The sequence below is a fragment of the Berghia stephanieae genome, chromosome 2, assembly GCF_034508935.2.
Source record: "Berghia stephanieae isolate SIO BIC M18660-M18661 chromosome 2, UCSD_Bste_1.3, whole genome shotgun sequence".
NCBI classification, from domain to species: Eukaryota; Metazoa; Mollusca; class Gastropoda; order Nudibranchia; family Aeolidiidae; genus Berghia; species Berghia stephanieae.
The window spans coordinates 126,673,358-126,688,357 of NC_088361.1; the positions used below are offsets into that span (position 1 = coordinate 126,673,358).

The following is a 15,000-nucleotide window of genomic DNA, read 5'->3' on the forward strand; positions in this document are numbered from 1 at the left end:
AATATTATATAGATGTGTTCGCACGTAATTTGTCTTGCATTCATAAGGTCTAAGGTTTGTTACCCAATCAAAGAATACTAATGTATTGGATTATTTATCTCTCTTTTATCTATTTTGTCTGGTACTGCATCATAATATATATCTTTTCACGAAATCATCGATTAAGTAAGTTATTCCGCATCAAGCGGGCGAGCCGGTTTAACGTAACCCAATATTATGATATAATTTTACCGTTTTCTTTGATAGATCTGTAATGTCAATACCACTTGGGCTCCAGCATCTTGAGTCGTGACAAATTAGGGAGCAGACGCTGGTGTAAGATTAAGTGAAAATGGAAAGGTTTCGTATGGGAACAAAACAGACAATGGACGTTTCGGGTACAAACCCTTCGTCAGCACAACAATACACAAATAAACGTGGAAAATAAATAAAATATAATGAAAAATAACTTGTATCGTCTGTACTCAATGGTAGTACCCACTCTTTCGTTAGTATTTTACGATCACCGGATTCAGGCAGCCCTTACCGTTTTCTACTTGTAAGATTAAAATATGAAAGGACGTGTATGATATAATGAAACAGTGCCAGGCACAGCATAAAGAAAAATACAAGAATAAATCATTAAAGTAAACCAACCCAGCCGGCCTCGACTGGGACCAAATGTCCTGATTACCGATCAGACGTGCAACTATTAAACCACAGAGGTTACCCTATAGATAGAACGAATTTGACGTCACTCAGGTCTTTGTTATTGTTTTTTTCCATCCATGTTTTTGGGTAATTTTCACTAAATTGTATTAACCAGACTATAAACGTTCAAGGTTACATATAGTTTTGTGTGTTGGTCAGTTATACTTCCGGATGGCAATGTTGTGAGTTTCTTACCCAAGCGCATAATATCTATAGTTTGGCCGATTGAGTAGTTCGATCTTCAGTTGAGACAGGCTTATTTCTTAGAATGTTTATTCTTGTATTTTTCTTTCTGATTTATCTGGCACTGTTACATACGCACTTATCATATCTTTATCTTTCACCAGTGCCTGCTCATTAATCTGTCACTTTGATAATTTCAAAATAAAAATGGAGCTACTCAAATTATGACTTCCTGGCCGTCTCGATTCCACTGTTTATATTATATTGTGAGGCAGGCAAGGGTTCACATCGACTACTACGCATACCCTCGCGAAGATGTAGTCCTTCAGAGCCACCAGGCCCATGGAGCCGGAGTTTATCCCGATTTCTAAAGCGTGAAACGGACAATAGCAACCCTTGATACCCTTTGGATGGGACGCTAGTCTATCGCAAAGTACTTCCTCCAGATCTAACAAGTCCTTGTGAAGATGAGGGTCTCAATCGACCGATATTTCAAGGACGAGATATCCGGTCAAAACATTAAAAAAGCGTATTTTCAAAGTACGGTAGTATTCAAGTATATATTTTTTTTAAACTATAAAAGCACATATTAAATTGTGAAATTTTTATTATTCTAACTTTAAATTAGTGCAATCCTCTTTATCCAGTTATCCTGACGCAATGCACAATTAAAAATACAGTCATATACTGGGACGAACGAATAGCTGAAAAGTTTATGTTTTTTGTTTGTTTTCTGTCAGAATATAAACAAAGAAAACGCAAGAAAATTATGAAATCTAGATACAGAAAGCATTTACTCTGTCCGTGATGGTCTCTTGTAATTAGCCTTTCTGTGTCTTCATAATCACATTATTCGATCGTAATCGTCCATCATAGGAACAAAGATTACCTCGTTACCATTATTGATTTCAGGCCTCGGTCGATATTAAATACTATTATGTGGTAAACACAGTTTAGTAAAAAGCAGGAGGAATATAGGAAACAGACAGATATCACAGAAACACAGAATGATAAACGTGAATTTTTGAAAAAAATAATTCCCGTATCAAGTAACAACAGAAATGAAAGATACCAGATAAAGATTGGTCTTAGCTTGAGTACAGTATAAATGATAAACATTTTAAACTGATAGATTTTATTTGGTTTACAACTATTTTATAGAATTGAAAAATTCCAATTGTTACAGCAAACGTATGTTTGATCCACATATGCAGCTGTAAACAAACAAAACAAAAAAAAACAAAAAAAAAAACAACAAAAAACAAAACAAAAACAACACTTCCTAAATTGGAAGTTGTGTAACCATGTGTATCTTATACTTAGCCAAATGTGCAAAATCAATCATTCTTTGAACAAATCTAAAGAAATTCAAAACAAAAAGACACTCTTTAGAGTAGAAAAATACCTTGAACAATAATATAAGTAAGCAATAAAACGAGCGTAAACCTTATTATGCGTGAATGTATTTCATAAGCGATGCTCAAAATGCTCTCCGTTCCTCTGTAAACAGAAGTTGGCACGTCTTGCAAAATTTGCAATTGTCCTGTTGAAAAAAAAGATCTGAACAAGTCAGTGTATGAAAAGTGCCAGGCAAAGCAAGAAAGAAAAATACAAGAAAAAAAAAAACCCATCCCCAAAGAATCAGTCAACCTCTACTGGGGTTCGAACCTCAGACCTTCTGATTACCGGTACGACGTGCTACCATAATTACATTACAGATGCTCCAGATAGTTTGGATTATTTTAATTTCTTCACAAGAGTAACGCGTTTTACGCTGTGAATCCTCGCTTGCATCGCACAAAACAAACAGTGAACACGAGAGGACGAGGACGAAGACATCTGAATAGCTCCATTTTATTTTTTTTCGAAAATATCAAATTGAGAAACTGGGGAGCAGGCACCGGGGTAAGATAAAGATTTGAACAAGTGTGTCTGATAGGTGCCGCATGCCAGACAAAGCAAGAAATAAAAATCGTCCTCTCGTGTTCAATGTTTGTGTTGTGCGATTGGGACCTGTGCTTGTGTCAGGATGGGACTTTTAAATGATCTCAAACTAGGTACACTGATATTATGCTCTTGGAATCTACATCTCTTCCCTATTCGAACCATTTACCCTTTGTCTTACATTTTCTTTGGTGCTTTAATTGTCATTCTAGAACGTTTTATTATCCCATTACTCCTCCTTTTTACTGGCGCTAATATAACCTAAATGTGTCGCAAGCGCCGTAAATCCCTTTAAAAAACAAACACAAAAAACTGATAAAAGTATTGTTAAAATTTGTCCGTGGTTAAAATAGATTCTCTCTTTCTCTTTCCCTAGTATTATGTCATCCCGAGTCAAATTACCGACATTATCCAATCATCACCTTTCATCTAGTTTCCGATGAAATCTATTTTCTTCTATATTTTCTTCAAAGAGAAATCTATTTCTCGGGTGAGAATTTGTTCGTTTTTAAATTGAAAAATTTTAAAATCAAAATGGACAGCATATAATGACATGTCTGAAATGTGTTCCCCTTTTTTACTTTTGAAATTCATAGCGTTTATTTGTGGATGGAATAAAACCAAAAAGAGTTAAATCATTTATTTGCTCATTTTTTATAACATAATAATTTTGTTGGTTCTTTTTGTAGCCGGAGGGATAATGGGGCGGTAATATATCCCGGTTTTTGAAGCGTTTAACAAAAAATATATCCCGGTTTTTGAAGCGTTTAACAAAAAGTAATTGATGACCTTTGGTTGTTTATCACACTCAAGTAATTTCTGCCAATATAACAAATCGAACGCCCCAATCACTGCTGGCTGGAGAGAGAGAGAGAGAGAGAGAGAGAGAGAGAGAGAGAGAGAGAGAGAGAGAGAGAGAGAGAGAGAGAGAGAGAGATAGAGAGAGGAGATAGAGAGAGAAGAGAGAGAGAGAAGAGAAGAGAGAGAGAGAGAGAGAGAGAGAGAGATAGAGAGATATGCAAACCTTTAAATTATTACTTGATCGTCCGGTCGACCCCCCATCCTAAATTAGGTCAGGTTGTGAGTCCATGAAATAGGCCCATCCATGGTCCATAGTCCATATCACAATGACACACAATTGGTAAAATTCTGATTTGAAAGAAATTCACTCTTACGAATTAAACATTACATTCTTGGCATTTTCATTTCTCATATGAGCATCATGTGCTCTTTATTTATAATTAATTCACTCTAGTAACACCACAAATCTGTGATTATTTTTTTTGCAATCTCAAATTTTAGCACCGACATATTTTATCAATAAATATCACCTTGCCCATCCACATTCTAACATCGAAATTTATCACTTACTGTGGATTTCTAACCGAAAATGCAAATGAATAAATTCAACAATCTGACTATTTTTACTGCGGAAAAATAAAATAAAATTTTTAAAAAATGAGGTAAAAAGCAAACTGGCATTCAACATAAAAATCTTTCCATTTTTGACGTCTATGCTTGGCAAGATTTTGTGTTTTTGCACATATTTTTGTGTGTGGATTAAGTATGGAATTTCCCTCTTTTTTGTATTCTATCCACGTTCACCCCTAAAATAAATTCCAAAACCTCTATATCTTTAAAAAGGTTAGATAAAATTGTGAGATTATAAATAAACACGGTCTGAGAATGTCGCCTCCTCACATCATTCTCATGACCGCAACTGCTGTAGAGGAGACACGAGTCCGAGTGCAGCTTCATCAGCCTGTCTTTGCCAACCAGTCCTGTTCTCTACTTCCCATATCAGGGTTGGGCTGTCGAAACGTATTAAATCCTTTAGGGACGTGAAGACCCGGTGTATAAATCCCGGATCATCCATTTTTGATGAAAAAGAAACAAAAAAAAAAAAACCAAAAAAAAAAACAAAAAAAAAAAAACAACAAAAAAACAACAAAAAACAAACAAACAAAAAACATCCAGACTATAATAATAGACATGGCGTTTTGTCAGCGTAAAGCTGAAAATAATACGTTCACCAAGAAAGCAGTAATAGCAACAGGATTCCAGCATCAGTTAAACCCGAGTAGCTATGTAGCTTTTTTCCTCGGTGAGGAATCTCTGTGGTTGGCGTAAAATCAGAGGGCATAATATAGAATGTACTAGTGCTTAACGAAAGCGGCTCAAAAGGACTGCCAAAAGACATGTTTTTTTTTCATTTAGGCCTTAAAATATTTACGAAAAATACAGGTGAATCCCAATTTGTTACAATTGTCAAAAAGTCACAAAATGAGATTTTTTTTGATTTAGGAGATTTGAAATGTTTGGACAATTTTGGAGAATTTTGACAATTTTAACAATTTTTCATAAATCATTACTTAACGGATGTCTGGCCAAAATGCCAAAATGTATTGAGGGCGAGTACGGGCAGAAAAAAATATTTTTGATAAGTTCATACAGATCCTTTACTTTAATCTTACATCGTGACGCCCTCAATCATTGCGTTCAAATGCAATGAGAATATATTTGTTTTCCTTGTTATTCAATCGATGTTTTCCTTTTCTATTTCAGTTAAAAAGGCACAGTTAGCTGGACACGAAGGTAAGAATCAAACGAAAATTAACAATACATACATTGTCATAGACTGAAGTGGAGTATTAAACTGGCCATTGAAATATTCCACCCCAAGTCAACCCAAATGTTTGTCTTGGATTGCACGGCATCAAATTTGAAGGCAAAACGCCAAGTCAGAAAGATTGATGTTTGTGTTTGCAATAATAAATATTGTTGATTGACTGTTAGACTGAAAACAATAAAATAATAATAATTCATCATCGTAAACACATTATATCTTTCACATACCCTGAAAAATTCATTTCGACAAAGAAATGTTTAGGCCAAACTGAGGGAACGCCTTTTTGAAGGACACCATGGCAAATCAATAACAAATGAAGGCTTGTGAAAGAGGTGAGGTTTAGGCAACGCATTTGGTATAAAGCGATCTACTAGTGCCTAACTAAAACGATATACTGACAAAAATGGAGCAAAAAGTTGGTGGTGTAAAGTAAGCAAGCTCGTTGTGTTATTGGGCACGATAAAAATAACTCGTTTAATAAATACGATAAGATGAAAGAATCGTATATTATATATGGCTATCGGGATTCTTTCTGACGAAAATCTTAAGTGTCTGTTATGCAAACATTGTATGTGTATGGATGGAATTAGACAGGCATACGTTAAGTAGCAGAGAAGAGCTAGAATGGAATGCTTAAAAATCGAAAAGCCATGTAGCCATTTTTTACTTTTATTTGGAAGGTCATAAAAAACATTAATTTCGTTACGTCAACGATTTACGTCTTGCCCAATAATTAGGTTCCTTATTCCGCATTTTCTCTCTCCTCCATGACAAATTTCAATTCGCAATACCAAAGTTGAAGCGCAATAGGGAATGAGATTAGCGGAAGAGTAGCGTCCCTCGATTGGACGTCATCCATAGTCTGTGACGTCACCGGCGGAAAAGTTATTAGAGAAAGAACGCCATGTTGGTTATCCGCGAGGATGAGAGATGCATGCGCACAACCAACATGACGTTCACTCTCTAATAACTAATCCGCCGGTGACGTCACAGACTATGGATGACGTCCAATCAAGGGACGCTACTCTTCCGCTAATCTCATTCCCTATGAAGCCCATCTGCTCCGGCTATATTTTAAAAACGAACTTTGATTTGACGACTTTGATGACATTTTTATTATTTTTTTTTGTGTGTAGTGTTCCAATTTCTGGTTAATAGACACAAAAAAATCCACCAGGGTAAGTCTTGAAATAAAATCTAAGCGTCATTTGAATTCGAATATGGTCCATTTTGGAGTGGATCGGATAACTTTGTTGATTAAGGATCTAAAACCTTTAATAGTTCAAGATAGAGATAGTAAGTTCGGAATCTCAAATCTTTAACACTAAATAATATATAAAAATATAGACTATATGAAAAGTGCAAATGGAAAGACCCCAAACAGCAGATTGTTTTAAAGAGATAAGTATCATCATTTATTACTAGTTATATCAGATATGTACTAACCACATAAAAATAAATTGAAATATAACGTCATTAAAGCTCGCCGAATAACAGATCTGTAGTCTTTGCGATCAGCTTAGGATTCAATTAAAACTAAAAATGTTTGTCTAATGAACGACGCTTGTGCCGCAGGGATGTTATTCCAATTGCGGCATCGCTCTTAAGAAATTTCTTTCCAAGAAGGCAGTTCTTCATTTTATTGATTATCTCCTTTCGTTCAGAACTGAAGGTGTTACGACATATTGCACAACATCTTTCCAAGATCTTTCAATTATTTAAACTAACAGATTTTAAAATACATTTTATTATGGGAGAGTCGATGTTGTTGTGGATACGAAGAATACTAACGAAAGAGTGAAAATGGAAAGGCTTCGTATGGGAACAAAACAGACAAGGGACGTTTCGGGTACAAACCCTTCGTCAACACTATTGTTGTGCTGACGAAGGGTTTGTACCCGAAACGTCCCTTGTCTGTTTTGTTCCCATACGAAGCCTTTCCATTTTCACTCTTTCGTTAGTATTTTACGATCACCGGCTTCAGGCAGCCCTTACCGTTTTCTACTTGTGGATACGAAGGTAGAGTGTCAAATCCAGGTGGCACAGCTGTCGGTGTCTAGTTTGTAACAAAGCCAAGCGATGGTGAGCTTTATTAGTGAACGCGTAGGTGACATTTATCGCAGAAATTTGGTTCCAATATTGTGTTCTTGGATAATATTCTTTACACATAGAACCTCGTTTAACTCAAATGGGAATGAGGACTTAGTTGGATGAACGAATACAATGGTTTGAAGAATATTGAGCAGGTGGAATCGTTGAGATGCGCTATATATATACACGTATCAGGATGTTACAAAACACAATAAGACACCCATGCCGTATTATTTTGAAAGGCTATGGAACATTTATTTTTCATAAGTTTCTTTGGTTTGAATATTAAACCATCATTCAAAAAGTGACAATCCAGGACCAGCCACAATGACAGAAATAGTTCCTCAAAGGGCTAAAATCGTGGATAAACTTTCTTTGTTTACACAAACAGACGTTCTCTCTCTCACTCTGTCTCTCTTTTTCTCTGTTACTCTCTCTCTCATTCTCTCTCTCTCTCTCTCTCTCTCTCTCTCTCTCTCTCTCTCTCGCTCTCTATCCCTTCACAATTTCTCTCCTCCTCCTCTTCCCCAAACAACGCTCATATTGTACACTGTAAATGACACCTAATCTTTCTGTCATTTATTATCTGTAAGATCATTTAGATACTTGTGGTGTATTGGAAGATTGACAAAATAAAAAAAACATTTTATCGATGTATAGAATGAACCGTAGCTCGTCAATATTTTTCAATCTTAGACTCCAAAGAATGTTCCTTCAAAATGGAACAATGAATGAGATTGATGGATCTCGTTCAGATCTGTCAGAGAGTAATATAAGATGGGCCACTCTATTATGATCCAAAGCACAGCAAGCAATCTACTATAAATTTCACAATTAAAACGCCGGTATAAACTTACACAGGATGGAGTCTTAAGACTTTATCAAATTCGATATGCTCAATGGAGCGGAATTGAAATTTTAAAGGATAAAATAATTTCCACTAAGCATACTAGCATTTGATAAAGGCTGAAGGCTCCATCGTGTCTAAGTTTATATCGGCGTTCGAACTGGGAAATGTTTCACGCTATAAAAACCGGGATAAACTCCGGCTCAATAGTCTCATGGCTCTGAAGGACTATTTTGATCGAGTAAGCAAACATTTCAGGTATAAACATCCAAATATGAATTATTGGCAACTGAAGGGAATTTCTCAAATTTAGATCCACGAATGATAATGTACACATTTCAACTTTCCCCAAAAGACTATTCGGAGTCGGGAAATGTCTTCTGTTTCGTTCCCGGTGATAAAAACTGTAAACAATTGCTCAAGAGCAAAACAATTTTATAGACCATGTCTGTCTTTCGTTTTTATGACCACCGATCCATTTGAACCCAGCGAACCATGAGAAGTTAGGCCAGAATATAAAGTACATAGAAAGTACAGAACCTACAAAGTACTTACCTCAGAATGTACAAGTCATTTGTATCAGTGGGCAGTCAACAACTACTACTACTATACTGCCGTATTCTGAAAAAACACCTTTTAAAACTTTTGGTCAGAAAACTCGGCCGTCGAAGATTGATCGATTAAATTGACTTTCATTTTGTCAAAAACTCTCAAACCTTATACTTCTTTCTTTTCTTCAACATCTTTTTTAAAAACAACTATTTTAAACATACCTGTTTTGACTATAAAATTTGTTTTTATCAAATATAAATCTCTTAAGATTACCCCCAACTAGTAAACATGTCTCAACCCTGACCTCCTTTAAAGGCAGTAGAAGATCTCTTTTCTTAAGCACGTCAATTATTTAAAAGTTTCATAACTTTCAAGCAAACTCAATATTGTGACCATAAAACCAGATTTCAATGTTGATACGTTTCAAATAATTTAAAGGCACATCTGCTATGAAATTCCCCAGTGATATGACTACACGAGAGGAGGGGAGGGGACAGAGTCAATTTTGTTCAGAGGTTACAAAATAAGAAGCTCAGTGACCACACAGGGATTTGAATCTAGCCTCCGGATCGATATAAAGACTAGTAACTTACCACTACATCATCAGTACACCCCACAACGACGACACCATCCATATATATATATATATATATATATATTTATATATATATATATATATATATATATATATATATATGTATATATATATATATATATATATATATATATATATACATATATGCGTTCGTCTCCATTATTTTCATCATCCAATTTTTATATTGCTTTTTGATTACCTAAAACAATTCTGGCGACAGTTTGTTTGGACCGGATGTAACGAGATGATTTCGGAAATAAGGACTGTGTACTTCATCATGTGGTTGTTACCGGTAAATGTTACAATATTGATGGTATCACAAGGTAATTATTGCCGATCAGTGGGTGGGATGTGCCACGGACCCGTTTGTATAATTGATGCTGACAATCAAACTGGCTTTTCTGAAAAGCGCTTCACATTTCCAAGTATCTGATGGGGAGGGGAGACACGTTCGATCATTATGGGAATAACTTACAACACTCCCAATCCCCTGCCAGGTGCCCCCTGTGAATCCATGTTTTTCATGTCAGTTCGTATAATATATTGATGCTATGCGTTTAGGTAAAATGTTCACAACATCCACAATCTGGATATGACGTACCAACACACAATTTTATATGTAACTTGATGCAACGCCTGATAGTATGTTTGAAATAATTTAGTGAGAACTAATCACCAAAATGACCGTCTAAAAACAATAACAAAGAGCTGAGTAACGGCTGAGTACGAAACGATGTCGAGATTGGCATATATCTTTAAAGCATTATTCTCTTTTCTTGACCAGGTGATGGGGACTGGTTATGTGGTGCCATCTTGAAACTTACATTTATTACTCTCTCTCTCTCTCTCTCTCTCTCTCTCTCTCTCTCTCTCTCTCTCTCCCTCTCTCTCTCTCTCTCTCTCTCTCTCTCTCTCTCTCGCTAACTTCTTGATCTGTATCTAATGCTAGTAATAGTGCTTGATTCTGTTGGGTAATTTTTTTTCTTCTGAATCATTAACTAATCAATAAGGAGTTTTGGGATTTTTTTGACATTATAATTTAGAAGGATTTTGTTGTCTCATGGGGTAAACATCAGGTCTTCGATCGGCATACAAATCTCCTAGCCAGTCAGACATAACAACAACATACCTGTGGCAATGATGAAACGCGGGGCCGATCTGACCGGCGACAGCAGCCAGCAATTTTGTGTACATGCGATCACATACACACATACGAACACACACATACACACAAACACGTACACTGATTTACACAAGTAAATCATTCACGTTTTTAATACCTGCAAACAATATACAAATAATGTACAAGCAAGCCGAAAACTTGAACACTTGAAGAAAACAACAGTCCAGGAAGTTGTCAATCTTACGTAACACAATAGGCTTCAACTTCCCTGATAATGACGTATAGTAACTTAGTAACTGGTTCTAAACTATCGGAACAGTGGCGGGCGCAGTTATGTAATAAATACTTCTCCGAGGAGCATAAAAGTGTATCCAGATGAGAAAAAAATTATAAATCTGAAAACGTTTTTGACTTTTATACATTCTGATCACATGACATGTGAAAAAGTTCTAGCCAGCATGAAGAATAAAAAGTACCGATTTTCTTTGTTTAGAGACCTGATGCTCGTTTGCTGGGCGCACGTGACATTAGACTATTGAATCCTATTGGTACCGAAAGTGTTAAGATTGAAAATAAGAAAAAAATATTTGTCTTTTAGTTTGGATCAGAGCCATGGTTTGGATACATCAAGAAATTATTCTGACGTCATTGAAAGAAAAACTGTGGCTTGAGAGATTGAAATAATGAAAATTAATCATGTTAATCAATGCTCAAAACGGAACTTGTAGGTTTGAGATTTTTAGACAATTTTGGAGTTATCGATTGAGAGAGAGAGAGAGAGAGAGAGAGAGAGAGAGAGAGAGAGAGAGATAGTTGATAGCCAAAGACATAAGAGAATGGAATATATATATATATATATATATATATATATATATATATATATATATCTATATATATATATAGATTCGTGTTTGATACAAATATGGTACGAAAAGTGCTCGACATGCAGTAATGGAGCGAATTATTATTATTTAAAATATTTACCACAATGTTTGAGACAGTCTACATTAATGTTTCAGGCTTAATTTGCCATCGTCAGGACTGAGTTGTTTTGTTGACTGTTGTTGTTTCTTGAAGTGGTTCCGGTTTAAAGTTGCTTAACAAGAATTTACGCCGATGGGGACACTTTCCGTACATCTCACTTTTCATGTTGAGTGTGGCTTCATGAGGGTGTTTGATTATAGTATATTTCTCTTCATTTCTCTTTTTCCCTCATGAAGCCACACTCAACATGAAAAGTGAGATGTACGGAAAGTGTCCCCATCGGCTTAAATTCTTGTTAAGCAGCTTTAAACCGGAACCACTTCAAGAAACAACAACAGTCAACAAAACAACTCAGTCCTGACGATGGCAAATTAAGCCTGAAACATTAATGTAGACTGTCTCAAACATTGTGGTAAATATTTTAAATAATAATAATAATAATATATATATATATATATATATATATATATATATATATTTATATATATATACATATACATATATATATATATATATATATATATATATATATATTTATATATATATATATATATATGTGTGTGTGTGTGTGTGTGTGTGTGTGTGTGTGTGTGAGCAAATATGTAAGACTGGTAGAGACAGGTGTGAGAAAGGATCCTCTGGCGGTATCTACAAATCTTATCAATCAATATTTAGCTTTCCTTTTATTGATCACTGAACACATTTACCGTATGACTTCACGTCTTTCCTATCAGTAATGACGGGACGTTTCAGTTTCTTAAAGTAAAGTATACACAATGTACACATTATAGGAAATTAATATCCCGTGGAACAAAGTGACAAATGGCTATATGGATAAAATATGTAAATAGTTAAAACCGTGCTCAATGCGCTTTACACTGCTCCATTTATTACCCCAGAAGAATTATATTATGTAACGATATACAATATACAACCCAAGGTTTTAAAAAAAAATTCCAACAAGATCAGGCAAGGTTTCATGATCTCTTAAGGGCTGCATCCTTTTGTAGCATCGTATCTTTCTAAATCGCGACATGTCCTACTTGTATTTCGTAATAACTTTTAGAAGAGATAGCTCTCTGTTATGGTTCTAGATTGTTGATGGCGCGGATTGTTGTAGGGTGAGAAATGATTCCCTGTTATGGTTCCAAGTTGTCGAGCGTACAGACTAAAATGTAAGGCGAGAGATGATTCTCTGTTATGGTTCCTAGTTGTTGAGGGACAGATTGTTGTAGGGTGAGAAATGATTCCAGATAGTTCTAGGTATAGATTGGTGTAGGGCGAGAGATGATTCTCTGTTGAGGTTCCAAATTGTTGAAGGCATGGATTTCAATTTCAAATATGGATTGAGGCTTTTATTTAATCTATAAATTTACTAAGTAAGGCATGTTCGATAAATTGCTCTTATATACTTTTTAAATGAAAGCGCCTTGGAGCGCTAGTCGGAATATTGTACAATATATTTTTTTTTTGTAAGGTATGTTTTGTTCCAATGCAAGGAAAATGAAATAGTTTCGTGACCTTAGGCAACATATGCGCATATATGCCTCCTTTCCAACAAACCTGAACACACACACACACACGTACATGCGATCACATACACATATACGAACACACACATACACACAAATACGTACACTGATTTACACAAGTAAAGCATTCACGTTTTTAATACCTGCAAACAATATACAAATAATGTACAAGCAAGCCGAAAACGCAATCTCACCCACTCAAGCCCTAATAAACCGTTTGGTTCTACTTCTCCATACGGCCTGTTAATAATCTCTTCAACTGAAACCTTGTTGTCGGGGACCGTTTTTGAGTGAGTGAGCAATATTATGGATGGGCGTGTGAGTAAATGTGTACACGCAGTGCGGTGAAACATATTATTCGAATCGCCTTCCGACCAAGCTTCCAACACGCATAAAATATATTGTTTTATGTATAGATTCGATATTGGTAAACTTTTGGTTATCTGTTTATGGAGCCTTTGCTTATCATAAACATGATCAAATCATTAAGAATACATTATATTGCCGTTTAGAGTCAGCTTTATTTGGAATGGGAAAGCGTGACTCAGCGGTATAGTCTTTGCTTCGTACCCGAAAGGTACCGAGTTCGACTACCCTCCGTGTCGTGTGGCCGTGATCAAGTCACCTAGCCTTAGCTCACTTTGCGTCTGACGCCTGAGTTATTTCAGTTTTCCCTTGGAATAGATGCCAGGGGAAAATTCCCCTTAGGGATGAATAAATAAATTTATCATTATTATTATTATTATTATTATTATTATTATTATTATTATTATTATTATTATTATTAGTAGTAAGTAGTAGTAGTAGTATAGTATAAGTGTAGTAGTTAGTAGTATAGTAGTAGTAAGTAGTAGTAGAGTAGTATAGTAGTAGTAGTAGTATAGTAGATAGTAGTAGTAGTAGTAGTAGTAGTATAGTAGTAGGTAGTAGTAGTAGTAGTAGTAATAGTAGTAGTAGTAGTAGTAGTATAATAGTTAGTATAGTAGATAGTAGTATAGTAGTAGTAGTAGTAGTAAGTAGTAGTAGTAAGTGTAGTAGTAGTAGTAGTATAGTAGTAGTAAGTAGTAGATAGTATGTAATAGTAGTTAGTAGTAGTAGTATAAGTAGTAAAGTAGTAGTAGTAGTAGTAGTAAGTAGTAGTATAGTAGTAGTATAGATAGTAGTAGTAGTAGTAGTAGTAGTAAGTTAGAGTAGTAGTAGTATAGTAGTAGTGTTAGTAGTAATAGTAGTAGTAGTAGTAGTAGTAGTAATAGTAGTAGTAGTAGTAGTAGTAGTAATAGTAGTAGTAGTAGTAGTAGTAGTAGTAGTAGTAGTAGTAGTAGTAGTAGTTATAGTAGTAGTAGTAGTAGTAGTTGTAATAGTAGTAGTAGTATAGTATAGTAGTATATAGTAGTATAGTTAGTAGTATAGTAGTATAGTAAGTAGTAGTAGTAGATAGTATTAGTAGTAGTAGTAGTGTTAGTATAGTAGTAGTAGTAGTAGTAGTATAGTAGTATAGGTAGTAGTAGTAGTAAGTAGTATAGTAGTAGTAGTAGTATAGTAGTAGTAGTAGTAGTAGTATATAGTAGTAGTATAGTAGTAGTAGTAGTAGTAGTAGTAGTAGTAATAGTAGTAGTAGTAGTAGTAGTAGTAGTATAGAGTGAGTAGTAGTAGTATATGTAGTAGTAGTAGTATAGTATAGTAGTAGTAGTATAGTATAGTAGTAGTAGTAGTAGTAGTAGTAGTAGTAGTATAGTATAGTAGTAGTATAGTAGTAGTAAGTAGTGTATAGTAGTAGTAGTATATAGAGTAGTATGTTAGTATAGTAGTAATATAGTAGTATAGTAGTAG

General features: G+C 35.1%; 1 protein-coding gene across 10 annotated transcripts in view; it reads left to right on the forward strand.

The window, feature by feature from the left end:
- The window catches only part of LOC144966545 (protein unc-13 homolog B-like), a 299,970-nt gene that overhangs the window by 79,870 nt on the left and 205,100 nt on the right, over positions 1 to 15,000 (forward strand). For all 10 annotated transcript variants that reach the window (XM_078903194.1, XM_078903195.1, XM_078903192.1 and 7 more), the window contains one exon: positions 5,383 to 5,412. In XM_078903194.1, coding sequence (XP_078759320.1) covers positions 5,383 to 5,412 — 30 coding nt within the window. The remainder of the gene's footprint in view (positions 1 to 5,382; positions 5,413 to 15,000) is intronic.